Source organism: Saccostrea echinata, unplaced genomic scaffold (genome assembly GCF_033153115.1).
Source record: "Saccostrea echinata isolate AGI-Se365-2 ecotype Australia unplaced genomic scaffold, CSIRO_AGI_Sech_v1 ptg000056l, whole genome shotgun sequence".
NCBI lineage: Eukaryota > Metazoa > Mollusca > Bivalvia > Ostreida > Ostreidae > Saccostrea > Saccostrea echinata.
The window spans coordinates 10,443,629-10,467,121 of NW_026889805.1; the positions used below are offsets into that span (position 1 = coordinate 10,443,629).

Sequence of the window (23,493 nt, forward strand, 5' to 3'; positions counted from 1 at the left end):
AAATATGACCCACCCAGTGATAGGTTACATTTGTAAAAATTATCATTATAATGACCATAGAATTTATGATGATGTTAATTGTTATAAGAGGTTATTGAAATCCCTGCAATATCAACTTATCTCTCAGTAGCCTTTCTACGACTTAGTAGACTCGGTTTAAAAATTGAACGTACTTAGAGCATGGTCTGAGTATCTAATAAGTTGGGAGAAGCAAACACCATATGCAGGTGATAACGGAATGTTACTACATAAATAAGAAAAGTTGACAATGGAAAAGGTGAAGTAATCTCGTTTGTTATACAATTACGTTTTTTGTTGGCCCTTATAGTCAGTAAAACATCCAAATATGAAACAGATGTGGCAGACTCTGTGGTGTTATTTATTTAAATTTCACTGGCATATATCGAGTTGACATATGAATGGAAGTGACTATTGTTAATGGATAAAATGTCGATTTATCTGAATGTCGAGTTGAAGGCAAAGCAGATGTTTTCTTCTTCTCAGGTAGACGTTTCTGCCTCATAGGAATATAAAAACAAGTCGGCTAGTAAAGGGGCACAACTAGTGCCTATCAAAATTCCAACAGTTTGTTGGAAGACCTGGTCTCCGAAGACAACATAAATGTTGTCAAAGAGGAAATTCAGCATACTTTTAATTAGATTACGGACATTTTGGGCTTTTAGAAATTAAATAAACATAAACATATCTGAAAAGTTACTTTTAACAATACTATCAAACTGTACTTGCCTATACCCTATCATATTATTATGTATATTTCGTTTGTGTTTACCGTATCGTTTTATACGTTTATTAAAATGTGTATTATATCGGTTTAGGTGTTTATGGTGTTCTGCTTTTTTTAGGGAGTGGAAGATTTCCGTTTATTGATTGCATATATGAAAGGTATCTTATTTACCTCTTTGTTACCATAAAACTTGAGTTATACCTGACTTTTACAGTCATGTAAATACAGTAAAACCTCTTTATCTCGAACTCGATGTGACCGAGAAAACATTGTGAGATAACCAAGGCTTCAAGATTTTGAGGATAAAATTAATACATCAGGGAAAAGTGGTTGGGACTTCCAAATGACTTCGACATAGTATTCATTGTATTCGAGGTATTGATGTACGAGATACCTACGTTCAACTTTTATTGAACTGTATTGAATTTATTTGGTAGAGATTTTTACAGCATAATACCGCAACCATCAAAAAGATTATTTTTAAGTTTTAGTCACAAATCCATTTCTTTTAATTATTAGTTGAAGGAAATAGTTTCAAAATTACAAAATGTGACTATTTGGTGCTCTATTTAAAAGCTCTTTAGGCCTAGTCAAAGAATTTTACTAGCAGTGACTAGTGCATTTTTAAAACTTTGAAATTGAAATTGAATCCCGCAATTTACCACATTCTCGATTCAAATCAACAGATTTGTCACTTGATTCTGGAAAGTCTGGACTTTAACACGTACGTAAGAGAAATCCGAAAGAAAAGAAACATTGTTTGAGAAAAATGTAAAATCAGTTCTTTATGGGTCAGAAACTTGGAAACATTCAGTACAGAGAACAACCCCCATGTGCTCCCTAACAAGTGTCTCTGTCAAATTTTCAGAGTAAGATGGCATGAAAGGATATCAAATCAGAACTATGGAGAAGAAGCACCAAGCTCCCAAAACAGACAGACCTAACAGGTAAAAATGGCTATGGATTTGACATATCCTCCATTCAGCTCGATGTTTACTATACGCAATCTCTGCGTCATAAAGGATTACCACGGATATAATTACTTGGCCCACCTTAGGTTTTTTTTTTCATTCGGTCTGAAAGTATCAAGGTGATAAATATTATGCCTCCCAAACCAAAAATAACAGTTTTATTGGGACAATCACCGCCATCACCACTAGGACCCAATGTCAAGGACGACAAATTGGTACAAATACTGCAGATCACCATACTTCCGCGACACCTTATTTTCGCGAGATAGCTATTTAGTATTTATTAGCGAGACAAAATTTTCGCGATTGGGATTTCTGTTGCTTATAAACCTAAACAAAACAAATATACTCGAGAATAAAATTTTTGCGAGTAGATTATCTCCCGTAATTACGTGAGAATAAAGTTCTAGCGAATAAAAAGTGATTTATAGTATGCACATGTATAAACCATTAACCTTGTAAACTACCCGGCAACTTAATATCAACTTTAATTTATAACCTTCATGCACTTAACATGATCATACCATAAGCCTTAGGAGGATGAAGTGATTACTTGATTTACATAGCAACGATCAAGTGTCACTGAAGTACTCTAGTCCCTGCTGCTGCAGAGCGACGACGAAATCCACACGAAGTATCGGTTACATATACCTACTATATCGTGTCAATACCGCCGTTACTATCTTTAAAAAGTCCTTGCTACGTGATGGATAGAAGGTAGAATATATATATTTATATATGCTTATTTTGAACATGTAAAATTTAGGAGTGCACGTAGTTTCCAAGACCATACCGTTGGTCCTTAGAGGTTGCATCTGTGTTCATTTTACGTCATTGTAAACTGCGTCCATGAAATACGTATAGGTGGCTATATGCTAATTAGTCAGAGTGAAGTGGGAATTTTAACATGATGAGGTTGGGACTTTCAGATATGACAACATGTTGGGTTTGAAATGATTGATTGATTGCATGTTGTTTTACGTCCCGGTCGAGAATTTTTCACTCATATATACACGTCACCATATACCGGTGAAGGGCTTCAAATTTAGACCTTTGCTCGGCACTTAGGGCCATTGAGCAGTGAGAATTCTTTATCGTTCCTACGACTACCGAGACACGGGGCCTTGGTTTTTAAGGTTTCATCCGAAGGACCCGCAACTTTCACCTCAAAGTTCGTGGCGAAGGAACAGTTGCTAACTATTTTTTATCGACCTAGGTCAGTTGCGGCCGTGATTCGAACACACGACCTTCCGATCAGAAAGATTTCAGCCCCAAGTTTTCTTCCATAGGGAGACAGCAGGCCTCTAAGAAAGCTGATACTGGGTATGATATCAAGTATTAAAAGTTTGTATAATTTTTTTGTATCAGATAAACTTTTTGGGGTGCCCAGATATTTAGTGGCCAAACATTTACTTGAAGGGAGCGGATTAAATAGAAACCACAGCTGCTGAGCTGTTTCCCATTCGGAGTGTGTCGTCGCTACAGACCAATAAACTCGCTTGTTTTGATTTTTTTGCATGTCGGATGGCAAAAAATTCAAAACTAGCGAGTTTATTGGTCTGTAGAGACGACTGTAAAGGGTTGGGAGGTGGATAAAATATCAGGTTGGTTAAAGAGTATGTCTAAAATTAGGGAGTGAAATACATAGTTGATTGACCGACGCTGGAAAATGGAGAAATTCTCCACAACCGAGAATTTCCATAAATTGCACCATATTTGCATTACGGGATCTGTACCACTATGGTCGAAGATTAATATATAAAACCATAATGCTACAGATCCGCAGCTAGGCATTTCTATATGATAGAAAAGACAATGTCGATAGTGTTCGGAATATTTCAAGTCCACAGTGTAGCAATGTGAATGTGGCTGGACTTTTTAACAATACACAGAGACGAAAGCGTAGTGATCTTACAATAAACCTATTATACACGATTTCTCCTTTGCTTCACTACTACCTCATGTAAATAAATAGTTAGGTCTTCATCACATTCGCACCAAACTTTACTCTGTGTTTTAATTACAAAACAACTCTACAGAGCCTTGAAGTCGAACATTTTAAACATAATCCTCCAACGTGTTCATATTCTTCTTCACCCTACGACTATAGTCCTGCTGGACACGTCGTTACTGGTTACTTTAAAAGAATTAATAATGAGGACTTTTAAATTACTTATTTTAAAAGGGCCAAATTTTAGGGAACGCCTTTCAACTGGCGTAATAATTTCTTAAATATTATGAATTCTGGGGAAGATTACGCCAGGCGATGGGCCATACATGAAAAAGAAGACCTTGACACTTTGTCAGAATGGATTAAAAGTATCAAATGGGTGGTAAAATCTCGCATTAAGCGATTAAGGGGCAATATAAAAACCATCTATCCTTCTTCCTTCAATAATTAAGCCCGCGTGGCTCAGTGGTTAGAGCGTCTGCTCCAGAGTCGCGGAGTAAGGAGATGATCCTTACGTCGCGGGTTCGAATCCAACTACGGGACGTGGAGACCGGTCCTTCGGATGAGACCGTATAAACCGAGGTCCTGTGTCGCAGTAGGTCTCGGCAAGAAAAAGATTCCTCACCGCTCAATTGCCCTGAGTGCCGAGTATAAGTATAAATTTGCAGTTCTCCACCGGCAAGTGGTCTCCATAGGAGTGAAAAATTCTCGAGAGGGACGTTAAACAACAAAACAAACAAACAAATATCAATAATTAAGAGGTAAAAAAAAAAAGAGGATTAGATCGATTACACGATCAGTATGTACTGGTTCCGGCTGAAAAAGGGGGCGACAACATTGTCTTTCTTTGTAAGACTCATTAGTTTAATTGTATTTTAGAGGAATTGGGATTTAATTCTGCAAGTGGTAATCCAACGTATACTCATTGCTCCCTTTCTAGGGAGGAAATTCTTCAAAATCATGTGTCAGTTTTAAATATTTTCAATATTCCCAACAATCAAAATGAATTTGAATTAGCTTACCTATACTGGATTCCAAAACTTCATAAAAATCCTTAGAAATAAAGCGGGTTCCAGTAAATGTTCTACCGAGCCTCTTTCTTTACTCCTAACTAAAATATTAACAGCAGTGAAGGAGAAACTTCAGGAGTACTCTACAACAATGAATTTGAGAAGTGTTGCTTAAAAACTGCTAGGAACTTTTAGAAAATTTGAAATCACAAAATTTTACCAAAATCAATAATTTCAAAACGTACGACTTTTCAACACTTTATATAACCATTCACCACGATAAATCAAAGTACAGGCTTTCTGACATCATAGCTAGACAGCTGCTTTTTTCAATAAAAATTTAACTTAAATTTGCTTACCTTGTCATTGGTCATTTGCAAAATTAATTTGTCGAAATGCATCTGGTGCATCAAAAGTGGTACCGTATAAAATTTACATTGTTAAAAAACATTCTGATTGTAAACACAAGTACTCTGAAGTAGGTATTAAAAAGATGTTTGTATTTCTGATTGACAATATCTACATGTATATAGTTTTTGGTGATCAGGTCTTCCAACAATCTGTCGGAATTCCCATGGATACCAATTGCGTCCCGTTATTAGCAGACCTATTCTTATATGAAGCAGAATCTATTCAAATACACAGGAACAGAAGAAGACACTTTCTGTGGCCTACAGCTCGACATTTAGATATATCGACGACGTATTATTAATTAGCAATAGTTACTTCCATTCATATGCCGACTCGATATATTTCAGTGAACTTGAAATAAAAGATATCACAGAGTCTGCCACATCTGCTTCATATATGGATATTTTACTAGAAAAAGATGGTAACCTAACAAGAAAGATTAACGTGATGACTTCATTTTTTCTAATGTCAACTTCCCTTACTTAAGTAGCAATATACCCTTATCACCTGCATATGGGGTTGATTCGATATGCAAGAGCATGCTCTACGTACAAAGAGTTTCTTAAATGAGGCAAGCTATTGAAAAACAAGTTGATGAAACAAGAATATTAACAGTCTCGTTTAAAGTCATCATTTAGCAAGTTCTATGGTCCATACAATGACTTTGTCAGCAAATACAATTTATCATTAAAACGTTTTTCGTACTAATCATTAGGCTATTATTTTCACATTGAATTGTCTACGGATTGTTCCGGTAGGAAGGGAATAATTACTCCTCCGTGGCACCTGATCCCCAACTCTGATGTTTTTTAGGGGTTCGTGTTTGCTCTGCTCCCGATTTGTATTGTTTCAATGGACTTCTGAGCAATAACTGTTCGTCATCTCCATATTTCATATAATATATATTTGCTAGGGCTATTACATTAGCTTTTTTTTTTTTACTGGAAAACGCTCTTATCTACAGAGTGAGAAGGAAAACTTCAATGAATGCAACGATACGATATAAACTAAAGTGTATTACCGTAGAAACAATCAACTCGCGCTGATTTTTTTTAATTAATAGTAAGCGACATGATTTTGTAAAAATAATAATGATAATAATTTTAAAAAAAAAAATAAAATTGAATAAATAAATAAAATAAAAAAAAAAAACATCCTGCGATATAAAGTTTTTTCCGTGGTTGGCGTAACGAAGAATTTTGCCTTGGGTTGAAAATGGACAAGTCCTGGGATCCTTTTTTTTTTCAACGTTGGCTATCACACCGGGGGTGGCTTTTCAACGTTGAAAATTGAGACCAAAAGTCGTGAAATTTATATCAAGGGTCATTTTTCAATAGCTTGGTTTTTTTTCTCGGCACATATGACATCAACGCGTTGAAAATTGACCCTTTTGAATATTGACCCCTACATATACAGCGTTTTACCTTATGTTCGATCTGGAAGTTGTTATACATGATTTTATATACATGTATCTACTAAGATATCTATCGTGATCAGAATTTTAATTTCTTCTAGAATATTTAGTTCGGATTGAAATCAGCAAACTAATAGCATCCCATACATATTTGTAAGTTAATTGTTGTTCAGTACACGGTATTTCTTATTTCGTGGTTATTTATGACAAAAGTTATCAAAGATGAACTAATAGAATTGTCATGTTCTAAATTTTGAATGTAGACACTCTACTGGGTGGAAGTAAATACAAAATTTAAAACATGACACATGTTCTGAATTTTGTATTTACTCCCACCCAGTAAATTCAAAATTTAGAACATGACAGAATAACCATCTACAAGAGCCCTTTGATTGCCCCCCCCCCCTCCCCTTTCAGATGTCTATCATGATGTACAGTTATTGTGCCTAGGAAAGTTTTGTATTGGTTTAGTTTTTTTTTTTATTTTAGACTTTTGCATTGGGAGGAAATTCGGAAGATATTTTTTTCTGCATCTTCTTATACAGCTGTATATACATACCGGCGACAAAAAAGAGCAAAATTATACAACAAAAATAACCAGGTTTACCTGTAGGTATATGGCACTAATATTCTAATCAATGGATTGCAAAATAAAGCTATTGACAAATAAGTTGATGATTCAAGGACATCAACATTCTCGTTTAAAGTCAACATTTTGCAAATTCTATATTCGATACAGTGACCTTGGTAGCAAATACAATCTATCGTTAAGTTAAATGTTGACTGACGTTTTCCATAAAATTTGTTAGGTCATTATTTTCACACTGAATTGTGAGTATGAATAGTCAACGGGAATAATTACTCCTCCATGGCACCTGATCCCACCTTTGATGTTTTTAAAAGGTCCGTTTTTGCATTGCTCCCAACTTATACTGTTCCAATGTACTTTACAGCTTGAATTTACTGTTCGTTATCTTCATATTTCTTCTGTAAAACATCAGAATTCATATCAGTACATCCAGCTTATACTTTCAGTTAACTGTCTAATGAGGAAATTCTGCAAAATCACGTGATAGTCCCTGCTCTGAAGGAGATACTATAGACGTACATGTACTGTGCTACATATTCAAGAAGTAGTGTCAAATTATTGTTTTTTTTTTTTGTTTTTTTTTTTTTTGTTTTTTTTTTTTGTAATTTTACAAAGAAATGTTAAATTGTGTGTCGAATCACTGTGAGATATAATCCCCATATAAGTGATAATGGTATATTGTTTCATAAATAAGGAATGTTGAAGATAGAAAAACTGAAGTCATCCCGTTTATCATAAATTTAAGTTGTTGGTTTGCTTTCAATGTATTTCTCAGGTAAAAAATTCAGATATGAAGCGAATGTGCAAGACTCCGTAGTATCTCTTTTATTTCGAGTTCAATTAGATATATCGAAACATTTTATGAATGAAAATCAGTGTTTTTTGAATAAATTCTTCTTTTGAATTAATTCTTCATACATGAGAATACAAAAACAAGTCTGCTAATAATGGGATACGTGATTGCATTTTACAGTGTATTTAAACATTCTTTGCATAGTTTAGAAAGGAAATACATGTATAATAATGTGCACTTTAGAACATTCGATACCTCCCTTCTTAGAGTGCTTCATGTTTGGTGCAAATTTTCCATTTTGAATTAAAAATATTTCAGTAGGCCCATGCATGTTAATAAAGAATACAAATAAATCTAGTGAACAGCTCCGTGGGAATTAAATTCATTTGGGGGGGGGGGGGGGGCAACAGAAATTCATTGACAGAGACAAAACAAAAAGGATCATCACACGTTCTTTATAAAGAAACATAACTGTAAATTAGCTTTGTTTCCTATTGTATATAGTATATAATGGTATATATATTAAGGGAAACAGTCAACCAAGTCCCCCTTCCCCCACCTGGTTCCAAAGAACCTGCTGAAATATTTATCCAAATAAATATAGGTGTAATTTTTTAAAAATGAATAAATCATTATTTACAATGTTGAATTTTTACCCGGTTTATTGATAAAAAAATTCAACGATGCAACTCAATTTTAGGGTCCTAATTCAACACTGTTGGTCTTAGTATTCAAGTTGGAATATGACTCCCGGGTCAGTTTTCAACCAAGGTTAAAATTCTTTGTTATCGGAAAGGTCCGAGAAGATGCAATTGCTACAAAACAGTACTTGAATGCTTTTTAGTTCTACCGAACTCTTAAAATTATTGTATTTTCCACCTCAACATTGAAATTACAGTGAACGACAGATTACTTAAAGCACAACGATGTCATTGCCGATATGAGGCGGTACTACTCTCCTTACCAAGTTACAAGAAGAAGAAAAAAACATTCACTTTCAATAATCATACACTCAGGGGTAACCCTTGTATGTAAAGATAGATTCTAAGCTTAATTATGCACAATAATTTGAATCCAACTTGAAATTTAAACACATAAAAAAGAAGTACATCCATTGTCCGAAACCTAATTCCGGAGAAATGACATTTACCAGATAAATGTTTTACAAATATTTAGAGGATATGATTTTTTTTTAACACGTAAACAATCAACATATGATGAAATTCATTTAGAGGCGAAGAGGTGATCTTGTAATCCAATAATTGTAATTTTTTCCTTCTCGTTATTTCATTATTATTTATGTACGTACACATTGTTCTCCTGTAAATCATCCACTTCTGTACTGTATCTGATTGTATATTGAATTATATTGTATAAACTGATACGCTGTAAAGCTTAAAGTAACAATAAAGAAAGATCAACCCCCGGGGACTGAACATTTAAATAAGAGTAGATAAATAATATTATTTCAGTTTTTTACATGGCTTATGATATGTTATTATAAAATAAAGATAACATAATTTAAAAACATGAATCTTTTTTCCTTTGAAGATGCTCTAAGGTTTCTTTTTTAATTTAAAAAAAAATGTCCGAAATATTTCTAAATTAAGCAGTCTGAGAGATGTCTTAAAATGACACATTGATAAGAAATTTCAAAATTAATGTTGATCTAATCAAAGTATGCAATAAAATAGCCTTCTCCCACTCCATTAAAACTAAACAAGCCTTCGCCAAACATTTCACAGATTTCTCAAACTAAATAGGGTAAGACCTTTATTTTGCAGAATACAATGTATTACCAAATCAACAAAAAACACAAACCTTAGCATTTTCAATACTTTTGTGAAAAAAATTGTACTCAATCAGATAACTTTAATATACAGACTATCATATTGTATCGGAACCTCTCGTGATAGATGTTTTTTTTTAAATAAACACAAGTCTTAAATAAATGTCAGAGAAGAACGCCCGGAAATGTCATTACCGAGATATTTTCACCACAACACTTCACGTACAGAGCTTTTAATCTTACAAAAAGATAGTAATCAATTGATTCCATGTCCTAATTAAATAAATAAATCAATTAAATGGGTTGATTTATTATATCGTCATTAAAAATTAATGACATGCACGGGCAATACATCAGATGGTTAGGAAATTGTTCACAATAAAGAAAACCCCTACACGTATACGTCAGAAAGACTACTAATTCGTATAATTCGGTTAAACACTGATGAAAAAATTGAGGTACTGAATACATTATCTGTATAATTGTATTATGGACACAGAGCTCTCTGTGTAAGCTTTCTATTAATGTGAAATTACAAAAGACTTGTCAGAATTGTGTTTTGGGGATGGGGTCTGAACACCTCAATGTTCACAGATAACTTCCATCAAAATCAGCCACTCTGCTTCCTATTTATTGACATATGACAAATAAATAACATTCAAACTAGCTTTTATTTGTTTTATTTTTTACAGTACATAAACACAACTTAGTTCACAAACTCATACAATAAAATATTAGAGACTTCCTGAGAAAGAAAGAAGAAACTTCAAAATGGTTCTATTCTTCAAATTTGCATTTCTGAAAACAGATAAAACAATACCTGACATATAAAATTAAAAAGAAAACAAAAACAAAAACCCGTTTCGTTATCTGGATTTACATAATGGACAGTCTACATTATTGTAGCATTTAATGAGGTTGGCTTCCTATTCTATAACAAGAGTTGCTTCCCTTTTGCAAATCTGTTCTACTTTCATTTTCCAACTAAGACGCTGATAGAGACAGAGAGGTAGAAAGAAAATCTTGTTTTGACCTCAACAGAAGAGGATAAAGTCTTAGTCAAGGCAGAGACATAATTAACGTATGTCTTTGGTCAAAGATGAATTGATGAGGGATACGTCACATGGCAGCTGGCAATTAGTCGGCAAATTAGAGGTTCCTTCCTCAAAGGTTGCCACAATGCCTCAATCCATGGCTAACTAGAGAGTTGCTACATCAGCAACAAGCACAGTGTGTTACCACACTAATGATGAGATAACTCCCTGGGATGGGGAAAATTCATCATTATACAATCTCTACAGCATGGGACTACGGATCTTTACAGGAGTGTTCGGTCGAGAAATCTTCTGTGGTGTTCCAGCCCTGGAGACCGAGGCCACTGAGCAGCGCTCCGGAAGACTGTCTATTGCACAATCAACGGCTTCACTTATGTCCTCAAACAACTGAACGCCTTCACGACTGGCAAGGTCAATCAAGTAGGAGCGCCCTCTATTGTAGTCATCTGCTGCCGCTTTTGTTATCTGTACACAGATACAAACATAATATTAGTGCATGTCACTGACCTTGACCATAAAATGATAACAGAGACTATCTGACAATGGGAGATTATCATATTTACATGGATTTATACTAATAATACTACAGTTCACCTCACTGAATACTTTTATCAGTGAACTGATATTTCACAAAGAGAAATAACTGTTACCTTTTCGCCTCCAATGTAAGTGTCTGGCACCATTTTCTGAACACAAAGAACTACTTTGCATCCCTTTCCAATGTAATATCCAGCCTATTGTAATACAAAGAAGCCAATTAATTATCATATACTACAGTATACATTTTGTAATCCATTAAAATATTAAGTTTTTATATTGTTCTTAGTAAAGCAGACTGACCTCTATCATGGAGGAGAGAGACCTGGTTTTTCCGGTGATCACATACAGCAGAACTCGACATTTTTCACGATTCGCCACCTGCATTGGGATGAATTTATGCTTCCATTCTGCTCTTACATGAGGATTGGCATAGGACAAACCATACTTCCTAAAATGTTGAAAGACTTGATAAAAAAAGTTACTTTTTACTGATTTACCACGATTCCACATATAACTTTGCTCTTTTTTTAATATCCCTAGTTTGAATATGTCAGGACATATGTTTGTCCTTACCTGATGGTGGGAATGGCAATGTTGTCCCTCCATTCTGAGTCTCCACAGCTTCCACCCAGGTAAATGTCAAAGGTCGAGTCATACTCTTTGTTACAATCCATACCCAGGGCATGCTGGGACACACCTACGAGGATAAAAAAAAAAGTAGAGGAGATCATTACAAACTCAGATCTTAAATTTAGCTTTTAATTATTAAAGAAAGGAAAAAGAAGGGAGGGAATGTTTTGCTGCTTACTTGATGGTAACATATTTCTTGCTATGTCAATAACTCTCTTCCAGACAGACTTTTTTTGTGAGTGGTACTCGGCCAGGATACAACAGAATTCCTCAAAGCTATATGTTGTGTTGTCATTACAATGACCATATTTCTTAAGCCAGTTAACATCTAGATCAAATCCCATGCAGCTTTTATGAGCCAAACAAATCTGTTAAATGAAGGACATTGAATAAGTACGTTTTCTTCAGTATTAAAATGAGAAAGTCACAGTTTTCTACATTTTCATATCTAAGCAGAAGAAAAAGATCACTCACGTCTGACAGATTGAGTCTCCCATCAGTAGAAGTGTTCATGGAGTTAAAAGCCTCTCTAAGCTGACTGTAAGAAACCGAAATTAACTATTAACTTTTCTATTTTAAATTATCAATCTATAATCCACTGTTGTACAGTTATGTAACAACGTTGTGATATGTTAGTGTTTTTACTTACAGTAAAAGCTCTCCAACTTTAAGGAAGCCATATTTGGTTGGCACTGCCCCTTGTTCTTTACCGAGATCTGATACTGGGATATTCTAGTAAAACAAAAGAGAACAATAATAATTAAGCACTACTACTTTATAAGGCCAAGGCTATACATTTATCACATACATTTAGTTTGTTTATCGTTTTCTGACTTACTTTTTGTATGACATGTGCAGCACACCGTAGGGCTGTGTTGACATCCTTGAAGACTGGGAGGGCATTTCTTTCAATCAGATCAACCAGAATTTGTCGACCTCTTAATATGTCATCAAGCTCCCTATAAAACAGGGGAACGATTGTTAGAAATATGCATAAATTAAAGAAAGTGAAAGTCATTGCTGTTGTTAATCAATCTTCTATCAAATTTTCAAGAAAAATGACAAGCAGAAAAGATAAAATATCTGTGCTAAGCATAAATTTGAAAATTCCTTTTTGATTGAGAGCATCTGTCAAAATTTTCTTTGATTTCCAATGATAAATCATTAAATGAATTAATAGGTACCGGGGTAATTAAAATAATGATCGATTGCATAAAGTGTGATTTCCAAATACGTGAAAGTGTAAAATCTGGGACTGTATATTTCCAAAAATAAAAGGTACAAAAAATATTGGAATTTCAAATGTAAATATTAAGAACAACTACATGAACTTGAAAATCCAATAGAAATGATTGGTTTGTAAAGTAAAATATAATACAAAAGCATAAATTTTAATACAACTTTAGTCAAATCATGTACATGTAGTTAGAAGATAAATAAAATTGTGTTTTGGTTTTCACATATTGTAAAACTAACAGGAAACTAAAAATGTTTATATGTATAAACTGTGGTTTTTTTCCTATGAAGAAGCTTGACCTTGTGGTTATTATCCTTACTTTGCTGTGACTCTCTCCTGGTTGAAATAAACATCGGTAGAATTATAATCATCCATCACCGCTATCACCTGTCTGCCACGTGCTGATAAAATTAGAAACAAACCTCAAATTAACAACCTAAAAATCCTAAAACACCATGCAAAAAGTGCAATTCTTATCACACATGTATATCTGACCTAGAAAACAAGCATCTCATTTGTCAGCATTCTATACAGTCTAATTTCTCTTGCTTATTAACTTTACCATTAAACATTTTGCAGACCTTGCTAATATCTTGGCCAGGGCAAAAAAAAAAAATCAGGAGTTTTGGGGTAGTAATTGAAGTAGAATCTTGTATTTTTGTTTTATCCTTACCTGTTAAATAAGCTGTCTCAATCATAGAGGACACTGCTCGAGTTCTGTTATCAATCACAAACATCAAAAGATCTGCACTCTAAAAAACACCAAATTCCACAAACTTATACAATGCATTCACAGTTCAAATGTTTACAAGCGAAACAAGCACTTTACTGTCCTCTTAATCCATTATGCATTCGACCTTCGGGTCAACAAATATTTAATTTTATGACTCCTTGGTGGCAATAGGCATCAATCAGAATTTTTACACTCACTTCCTCATGATTTTTTGTCTACATTTGATTACTATTTAAACATCGACCATCATTAGTATGCCACTATTATTAAATTTATTTCCTTTAAAAGTACATGTATAAATGAATGGGAGAACTTTATGCATGGTTTTTTCCCTTGGTTATTAAAATCCTTTCATTTACAATGAAATTTAATATTTTAACTGAATTTTAATAATTAAACCATTGATAAATTCACTCAAAGAACTAAATACAATCCTTTATAATCATCTAATATTAATTAGATAAATTGTCATCATTCAAGGATTGGTTAATACTATCTAATTGAATTTAAAAAAATTATTTTCTAAAAATCAAATCTGGACCTATTTGCCATTTATCATGGTAAACATGTTTTTTTTATATGAACTACTGTCAAGTACGTTTAGCTTTTTCCCCAGTAACACCACTAATGTAAAAGTTATAAACTAATCATGCTCCATCTTGGTATGAAATAGTTTTAGGACAGAAGTCCTTATTTTGTTTCTTCACACGTCATGACCACAAATTTTTAACTAACCTCTTTAGCTTGTGCCTCCACTTCCATTAATTCAGGACGCCATGTCTGAACTTGCTGAAAAAACAAAACATTTGAATCAATAATTATAACGGGTGTATATTCTACATTTCAGCACTCTTCTTTTCAGAATTGTGGAGTAGAATGTCAAAAACAGGAAAATGATAATATATAGCTCCACTTATTTTAAAGAGTGATCATCAAAAAATTAAAGGTATAAACATTCAGGTTTTGAAATGTCACTGACGTAACTAAATATGCCACCTGTCAAACAATGGGATAATTCAGAAATTAGTGAAAGGTTACGTTCAGATAAATATACCAAAATAAATGACAACAAGGTCAAATTCCTCGTAAAACTTAGAGTACAGGTACTCTGATAATTATTCCCCTTTACATGACATTGCCTTAACAGAATTCCTTTGAAAACTAATTAGCAATTTAATAAGAGATTTTTTTCTACCAATAAACAACACTTGGAGATTTACTCCAAGATAAAATAAAATGGTACGTTTCCTTATTCTGTACATTAGTATTCCTTTCATTGCCTACAAATAGTGCTTGTTGGCTAGTGATTTACTACTGAAGTGATTGGAATGTGACAGCAAGATGTCTTCATAAAAGTAGTTTATAATTATAGAATGAACAAATATATTTTAACAAGCAAAAAAATTATGAGGTCAACAAAATTATATTTCAGACAATAATTCATTGACGAATACAAATTTTTTAAATAAATATATGCTCTAAAAATGCTAGATAAGCATATTATACACCCCCCTCTCTCTCTCTCTCAGGAAAAGAAACCTACTGGATTATAGAAAGTTATTCCTTTTTTCTTAAAGAATGGTATTGCTGCTTCCTGTCTCCATGTGGTGGGGTTACAGGAACCACCCAGAAACACTGAAACAAAGGGGAGGATCATAAAATTAAAAGTGCAACAAAGGGGAGGATCATAAAATTAACACTAAAACAAAGGGGAAGATCTTAAAATTTACACTAAGGAGGGGATCTTAAAATTAACACTGAAACTAAAATTCACACAAACAAATGGGAGGATCATAAAATTAACACTAATTAAAACAAAGGGAAGGATCATAAAATTCACACTGAAATAAAGGGGAAGGACCATAAAATTCACACTGAAATAAAGGAGAAGGATCATAAAATTAACACTGAAACAAAGGGGAGGATCATAAAACTAACACTGAAACAATAAAAGAGGAGAAATAGAAAATTATCACTGTAACAAAGAGGAGGATCAGAATTTTTTCTTCTTCTTTTTTTAAATTCTATTAATTTAATGCTTGTTTTCCTAAACAATTTTGCCATTGACATATTCTTCACTTATAATAAGGTTAACATTTTCAACTTTTTAAATAATTGAAATGACTTTTAAATCATCTAATCTAGTCAAATTAAGGGAGGTGGATTTTGAAATCTATAGCAGAAAACTGTGGAGTTAGCAGATTTTAGGTGTCTCACCTTTTCGCTTCCACTTTGAACATTCCATGGTGTCTTGACACTTTTCCTTGTAGAGGGACTTAGGGACTGGAGGCGAAAGCCTACAAATATATAGGCACCAGTTTAACATACTGCGGACAAACAAACTGTCTTATCTGTGTACACAGTCATTAATGCATCAACTTTGTCACAAATATGTCATGTCAATTTCACTCGCTGAACAAAGTTTACCCATAGTCCACAATGTTTATCTACTTCATATAAAACTTATGTAAGACTACTTTGATTAATTCTCTCTATCAACTTAATAAATTTATCATCTATGGTTTTTATCATGAAGTAGATAAACAACATTTCAAATTTTAATTTTATTTTGATTAGCTTTGTTATGAATCATCTTTAATAAAGATTTTGTAAACATGTTATTATTTCATCTGCGTTTAAAAAAAAAATAACAATATTTCAACCTCGTATTAAAATAATTATTGATGACATTTGTAAAACAGTTATTAATTTCTGGATAAATATTTTTTATTTAACCTATCAAACAAAAACAAAAAAAGAAAGAAAGAAATAAACAAAAAAATTTGAGACAGGGTCTAGTTTTTCATGAAGTTATGTATTTTAAAAAGGTTTTAAAAACTGCATCTTTATAAAATCATAAAAATTAAAAAAAACATTTTTTCTATAAATAAAAAAATAAATAAATAAAGGGGAAAAAAAGTAGTTTAAAAAAATTCCCAGAGTAAAATACTTACTGTCTCTTGATGTTAACCATTGTTATGTGACTGAAAATTTTCAGTTACTATTTCACTAGGATCATAAACTGTCGATTTATAAACAAGGTGGGTGAACGAGAGTTTTAGGTAATGTGACTCTGAGATCACAGAATGAAGATATATATAAACATATTTTGTAACACTTGGTTGATTCTTGATGTCATAGAGCGATGGCTTAAACCACATAAAAACGCAGCCTCCTCCTTGATTAATGATAAATTACGTCGACATGTGACAATTAATAAAGATATTTACAAGGGCAGGTACTTTATACTTTACGGAGAAGGTGAAAAATTATTTGGTTTTGAGATTTTACCCAAGAAACCCTTAGGGTTCATTCTTCAAAGTGAAAATTTTGGTGCATTTTTTAAATGCAATCTGTAGCATTTTGAAGCATTCAATCATATGGATCTTGCAAATTACATTTAACACTTTTCAAGTATATAGCAATGATTCTATGCATTTTCTTACTTTTCAAAATTTTATCACACTTTTCCAAAATGATTTTAAAAAACCTTATATAAAATTTTCTTAAGATTTTTTTTTTTTATAATGAACATTCAATAAGGTCTGAGTACCCACCTCCTGGTGTAATAATTCTGGAGTTCTGTCACTAGAATACAAAACTCTCCAAAGGTAATGTGGTCTGGTTCACAGGGACTGCCATACTCGACCGCGCACTGCACCATCTCATACACTGCAGAATAAAAGTCATAATAAAGCTACAAACACACACAGACCCTGGCTAAAAACAAAACAAATGGTTTCATCATACTTTATCTTGTACCTGCAGTCATGCCTGTCAGGTTAGATTTGCTGTACAAGCAACCCACCATAGTGATTTTATACTGAGAAAATGGGTCCTACACGAGATGTTTCAGCGTGATCACGTAAAGCTATGACAAGATAAGTAATTCTGAATTCCTGAATTCTTAATTAGACAAGCACCTGTCAAAAAACTTTTCAAATCCCCATAGGTAACTCTGTACTTATTTTTAGCCTCCAATCCTGCGATGGAGAAATTTTACATGGACTAAATTGACCAACAGTAAGTATTGAGATATTTAATAATGTATTATATAAATATATCATAATATTTATCTATATAAACAACTCATTAACCACATACTTGTTGTCGGCACTTAATTCATCATTCATTAATGAGAAAACTATGTTTCCCAATGGAAGAATTTGTGTTCATTGAATTAAAAAAAGAGTTATTTATATCTCAGATCAGCATACATCTGTTAATTTGCATTATTACGAAATATTGTGGAGCAATTTCATTCTTTTTTCAAAGGTATGAATTTTAATGAAAGAGCACTAGGCTTGTAATAACCCAAAGATTTTTGTTAGATAGAGACAAACCTTAAGGATTCTTCATAATGGACAGACTTAACACAAACCACAGATCAATTGTCAAATTGTACTGAAACTTAATGAGTGGTTAAAAACAAATCAGAATAAGATGCATGTGTGGGGTAAGAAAATCAGATCGCCACAAAAATAAAGATTTCACCTTAATCTACACCCAGCAAATCAGTATGAAATATAGATCTCTACTAAAATTTCTTTCGGTTTCTAGATTTCTAGAAAACTGCATAAACTTTACAATGGGACACGATTATAAATTAACCTCCAATCAAATGTTATTTCTTTTTATATGACCCATTCCTGTCCAAAGTTTATTAGGTTTTGATATAAATAAGACCCAGCTTTACCAATCAAAAGAGGCTTCTTTGTTTAATCGTTAATAGTTAACATAAAATTACACCGATGAATTCATTATCTCCACTCTAACTCATTATTATAACTAGAACTTCTCAGGCTTGTCATTGGTTCTTGTTTACTTCTTAAAATATGTTACATGTTACTTTCTATCATTAATAAACAATCTGTACTGAGTGGCCATGCAGCTATCAATCTGGAATATGGAAAATACGTACAAATTCATTTCTTCATTTATTTGCATATGGGGAACTATTTAAGCAAATTAATTTTATGCATTAGAGATATAAAATTCAATCCTCCAATTCTACTTATAAATACAACTGAAAACATACTTTTCAATGATATCAAATAAAAACAATACTTACTGTGAGAGAGAGAGCAATTCTTATACATAGCTCTTTTATACACAGCTCTCTCTCTCTCTCTCTCTGTATATATATAGAATTTACGTTTCTATTTAAATTTTATATTTATACTTTAATTGATAAATATATGAAGGCCTCTCTTTCAATTCTCATGATTTATGACTGTAAATGAATTGGAATCATCATGTTTATAATGTGCATGTTAGATAATATACTTTTGGAGTAAATAAATAACTGTCAATTAAAAAAAAGCATTAATACAAATAAATCTGTTTTATATCTATATTTACTAGTTTTCTTTTTTCAATGACGATTTGTCAATAATAGTTCAGCTATGAGTATATAATAACACAGTACTATGACCCAACATTGACTTGTCAGATCGGCATTTTGGGGTTTGGGTAATGGGCGGTTGTAAGGTGCTCCGACCTCTCCTGACTTGTGTTGACCTCTGACCTTCCAGGTTAATCACTCTCTCACCAACCTTCACACTATTTATTATTCTCACCTACAATAAAATACTAATGAAGACAACCTACACTGTCATAAATCTATCAACACCTCACCAGTATTTGAATTGCAGATTTTCGCTTCTAATACACAGGTACATGTACAAGATCTGAAGAGCAACCTTATACAGCAATCTCGGGAATTTTATTTTAACAAAGTATTTGAAACTTAATGTAACTTTCAGAAGGGCCATTTCAAATTAACCATGTTAATGGTGAAATTATGAGGGTTTTTTATTGACTTACAAAGTGTTAATAAAACATGGCATGGATTTATGAAGGTAATAAAGTAATGGATAAGTCAGAATGGATCGAATTAAAGCACTGTAGACTTTTCAATGGAAACAAGAGGACAGTATTCAAAGTTAAATACAATTATCCACACAACTACTTCCCATGTAATCTACTTTAAAAATACATCTACATTGAGTTCAAATTTACAATTATTTGTAAATATAATTTTTCTTTCATGAAAAATGAGAGAGAGACTCAGATACAAAAATTTCCTCAGGTAAAAAAGGAATAACAAAGGTTTTAAGAGCCCTTTATACACTGCACACTAGAGAGTTCTGATTTTGTGGTATTTTTATGCAGATAGAGTGATCTGCCCTTTGATCAAGAATAAAATAAATTGAAATGTACCGTTTATTACTTCATTTGTGATAAAATCAAGCTTTGAAGTTTCATAACACTTTAATAGGCCAAGAGGCTTCATTTGAACACTTCATTTGCAGGTATTTTGCCCATTTCAGTAAACAACAGTGATTTACATGTATGTTCATCAGTACTTCATCGTTTTTGAACATTTTTCCTTGGGGTAAATGCAAGGTACCCTATGTTGAAAATGTGACAGATAAGCTCAATACTTACACCTTTACACACTTTAATTTTCTCAATGTCCAAAAACTATTTGCCTTTCGTGCATAGAGGGTCCTCATTACCTTGTGAGTTGGAAGGGTACAGATTAATGCTGTTAAACACATCTCGGATTAGATGGATTGGTAGTCTTTCATTGCCGTCTTGAAATTTGTTGAAAACACGTAAGAGGTCCCTACAATAAATTAAGATCCATAAAGAAATTCATCATTTGTCTGTATATTTATCACAGTTAAATCAATCTACTGTTGAGCTACAACAGGCACTGTCAAGTATGTTAACCTAAAACATCCAATAAACACTGTTTTTTATGCATGTTAACCACATGAGAATTATAAGATCAAAGAAATGAATATCAGATTACAAAAAAGGACACCTAAATGTCAAACAAAGTTTTGCGGATAATTAATGACCATCGCCTTTATTTGCAATTGTTAATGTAGCTATTGGTTAGGAGTATTTTTATTTCTTCATAAAAAGCACCAATGATGTTGAATTTACCTTATACAGATTACATTAGAACAAGCCAGTCATCTGTTATCTAGATATGCAGGGCACAGTTTTGCAGTACAGTACTTAAACCCACAAACTTGTTATATGTTTTAAGATTCTCACAATCCCTTGACTCAGACAAGACCAAACAAATATATTTCAAAAAAATCTAACCTGTTCTTTGCAGACATGGATAAGCTAAATCTTGTATGTCTACTGTTCAAACTCCTAATGGTTATGCTTTCTAAATTTCAAATATTACATCATCAAATATCCAGATTTGGCCACCAATATTTACTAACACACTGTATTTGTTCAACCACGTATTTCTTATGCCATATTAGGAATTTGTTTTCAAGTTATTTATTAATGAATAAAGAACCTGTTGTATATCCCCTGTTCTTAAACTGTGCCCGTTTGTCTCTCGCATGTGTTGAAAGGCTTTATATCATTTTTTTAAAACTCCAATTATATGTTGAACTCGTGTAATTTTGACCCATAATTACATAAATAAGCGAAAAAGGGACAATGACACCAAGGGGTTCCAAGCCTGTATTTCAGTAGCATAGTACAACCATCAACCCAAACATTTACAATATACAAGTAAGAATACTCCAATGGCCGCATACCTGTAAATACCTTAATTTTTCGGTGCATATACCTGCAACAGTATACATATCATTTTAATTTACTGCAAATATGGAATACATAATTTTAGATCTTGGTGAGTAATTAGGTTCTTGAGAGAGAAAACAAAAGTAATTAGTCACAAAAACCACAATCTTCAATTACACCGCAAAGACTTGAAAAAAAATTGCGATGCAGTCAACTGTTTCTTCACAGTAGGCTTAAGATTTATATATCAAAACTATTTTAAAGGTGATAACTAACCTGGTGGTTTTACCCCATACTCGATGTTTACCGTTGCATTTCTCAGCATTTTCTCGCTCGTCCTCAGAAAAGATGCTGAGCACAAATGCAACCAAACTGGACATAACCCTCCTTCCCTTCGCAACTCTACTTTCACTTTTGAAAGACTTATTAACTCGTCCTCTCATTAATTCGTTTATAGATTGGATTGTGATCAGTATTTACACCGTATATAAAGCACAAATTAATGTAATGACAGCTAAATTGCAATTAAGAACAGATGATACAAAAACAATGAAAATAACAAATAAAGTCATGTTTATTTAAGTAAAATGAACAACTTTAAGCATATGAACTTTAAAACAATATGAGCTGCATTTTTGAAAATTTTATTTTGCTGTCAAAATGTGCTGTTAAATGTGCTGATAAATCTGTATGTAATTTTATCCTTTATGATCAATTAGACTAAAATAAAGTTTGTTGTTTTTTTTTTCAGAAGAAAGATTCTGTACAATGGAATGTATAGTATTATATAAGAAATCTATATTGTACATGACGACAATAATTATGATAATGTAATTTTGCTTCAATCAAAGCTTATAAATAGTTCTCCCATCACAAATATGAACAGAAGAAGTTTATAAACGTTCTTTTTTTTTTTTTTTTTTTTTTTGGTCATTGAAATAAGTAATTACAATATTGCAACAAACATTTCCAACATCAAAGTTGCAGCTTAAATTGCTTTAATTTTTCAGTCATGAAATTTCGAAAATTCACAATAATGTACTAAGTACTAGTAATAAAAAATGCACAGATATATAAGGGATGATTGCAGAAAGGTATATAATTTATTAATTTTGAACATCATAGAAAGTGTACAATTTCTTATCAATTTAGGAATTCGGTATTTGCATCATTTGCATCCAAAATAGGTCCAAAAATATATATACCAAACCAGGCATCCATCTTTTTGTTTGTATCTTCTGTCCTTTACGAACTTTTTTTTAAGTTGAAAGTCAGCTTCAGTACATTATTAAACATGAATCCATTAAGATCTTGAAACCCTGCACATGTTACACGGAGGTTTATTAAAAGCTAAATACTTTGTCTTCAAGACTGATGCGCATGCATGTTGAATATTCAATATGATATTTTACTTGATTTATTTGTGCTATACTGTATTATACAACTGAACTTTTTAATCAAAGTCCCCGTTATATTTTTGTTTAAAAACAAACTACACAAATGCACACAAACATGTAGTGATGATTTTTGTTACAGTTTTATACAAGAAAAACAATAAATATGTCCTACCTACATTATTATTGTTGTTAAAAATTTACTTGTCCCACCCTAATGAATGCCTCAAAAGTACCTGTCCCGTTATACTTTGCATCAGTCTCACTCTTTTAATAAATATTGTCTGGTCCCTTAAGGTCATCTTATTTCTATCTGCAAATCTCGACCCATTCAGTAGTTGGTCTGCATATCTAGATGGAGCCCGGAAACACTCGGAATCTGTCGAACATTTAAATGAGAAAATTCTTGCTCACCTAAGTTCATGATGTAACATGTAGGTCACAAAGTTATTTAGACAATAAAATGCTTTATTATATTGTCAACAGTGAAATACTGTAATTTATTAACTGAATAAAAGTGATATTCTAACACAGTGTGAAAGGATATCAAAATGGTATTCTCACAGTGTTAGAAAATCAGAATTGCGGCAAAACTTGCAATTTTCCTTCCCTTCACGACGAGTGTTTTTAAAAAAAATCCCCGGCCTGTTATAAGATACAGTTAATGA

At 32.7% G+C, this 23,493-nt stretch overlaps 1 protein-coding gene across 2 annotated transcripts; it reads right to left on the reverse strand.

Moving 5' to 3' along the window:
- Nucleotides 1-10,337: 10,337 nt before the first annotated feature.
- On the reverse strand, nucleotides 10,338-21,815 carry LOC133173137 (uncharacterized). 2 transcript variants are annotated; one of them, XM_061308077.1, is made up of 16 exons: nucleotides 21,708-21,815; nucleotides 20,390-20,499; nucleotides 17,426-17,540; nucleotides 16,086-16,165; nucleotides 15,412-15,503; nucleotides 14,604-14,657; nucleotides 13,809-13,887; nucleotides 13,455-13,536; nucleotides 12,737-12,857; nucleotides 12,548-12,630; nucleotides 12,373-12,436; nucleotides 12,077-12,266; nucleotides 11,842-11,965; nucleotides 11,569-11,716; nucleotides 11,379-11,462; nucleotides 10,338-11,193 (listed from the first exon to the last, which is right to left on the reverse strand). In XM_061308077.1, exons 1-16 carry the CDS (start codon nucleotides 21,809-21,811, stop codon nucleotides 10,969-10,971), a joined length of 1,755 nt encoding a protein of 584 aa, XP_061164061.1. In that variant the 5' UTR covers nucleotides 21,812-21,815; the 3' UTR covers nucleotides 10,338-10,968. The 2 variants fall into 2 exon arrangements, with proteins under 2 accessions (XP_061164061.1, XP_061164062.1); XM_061308078.1 differs by lacking the exons at nucleotides 17,426-17,540; nucleotides 20,390-20,499; nucleotides 21,708-21,815 and adding an exon at nucleotides 16,823-16,924.
- Nucleotides 21,816-23,493: the final 1,678 nt, after the last annotated feature.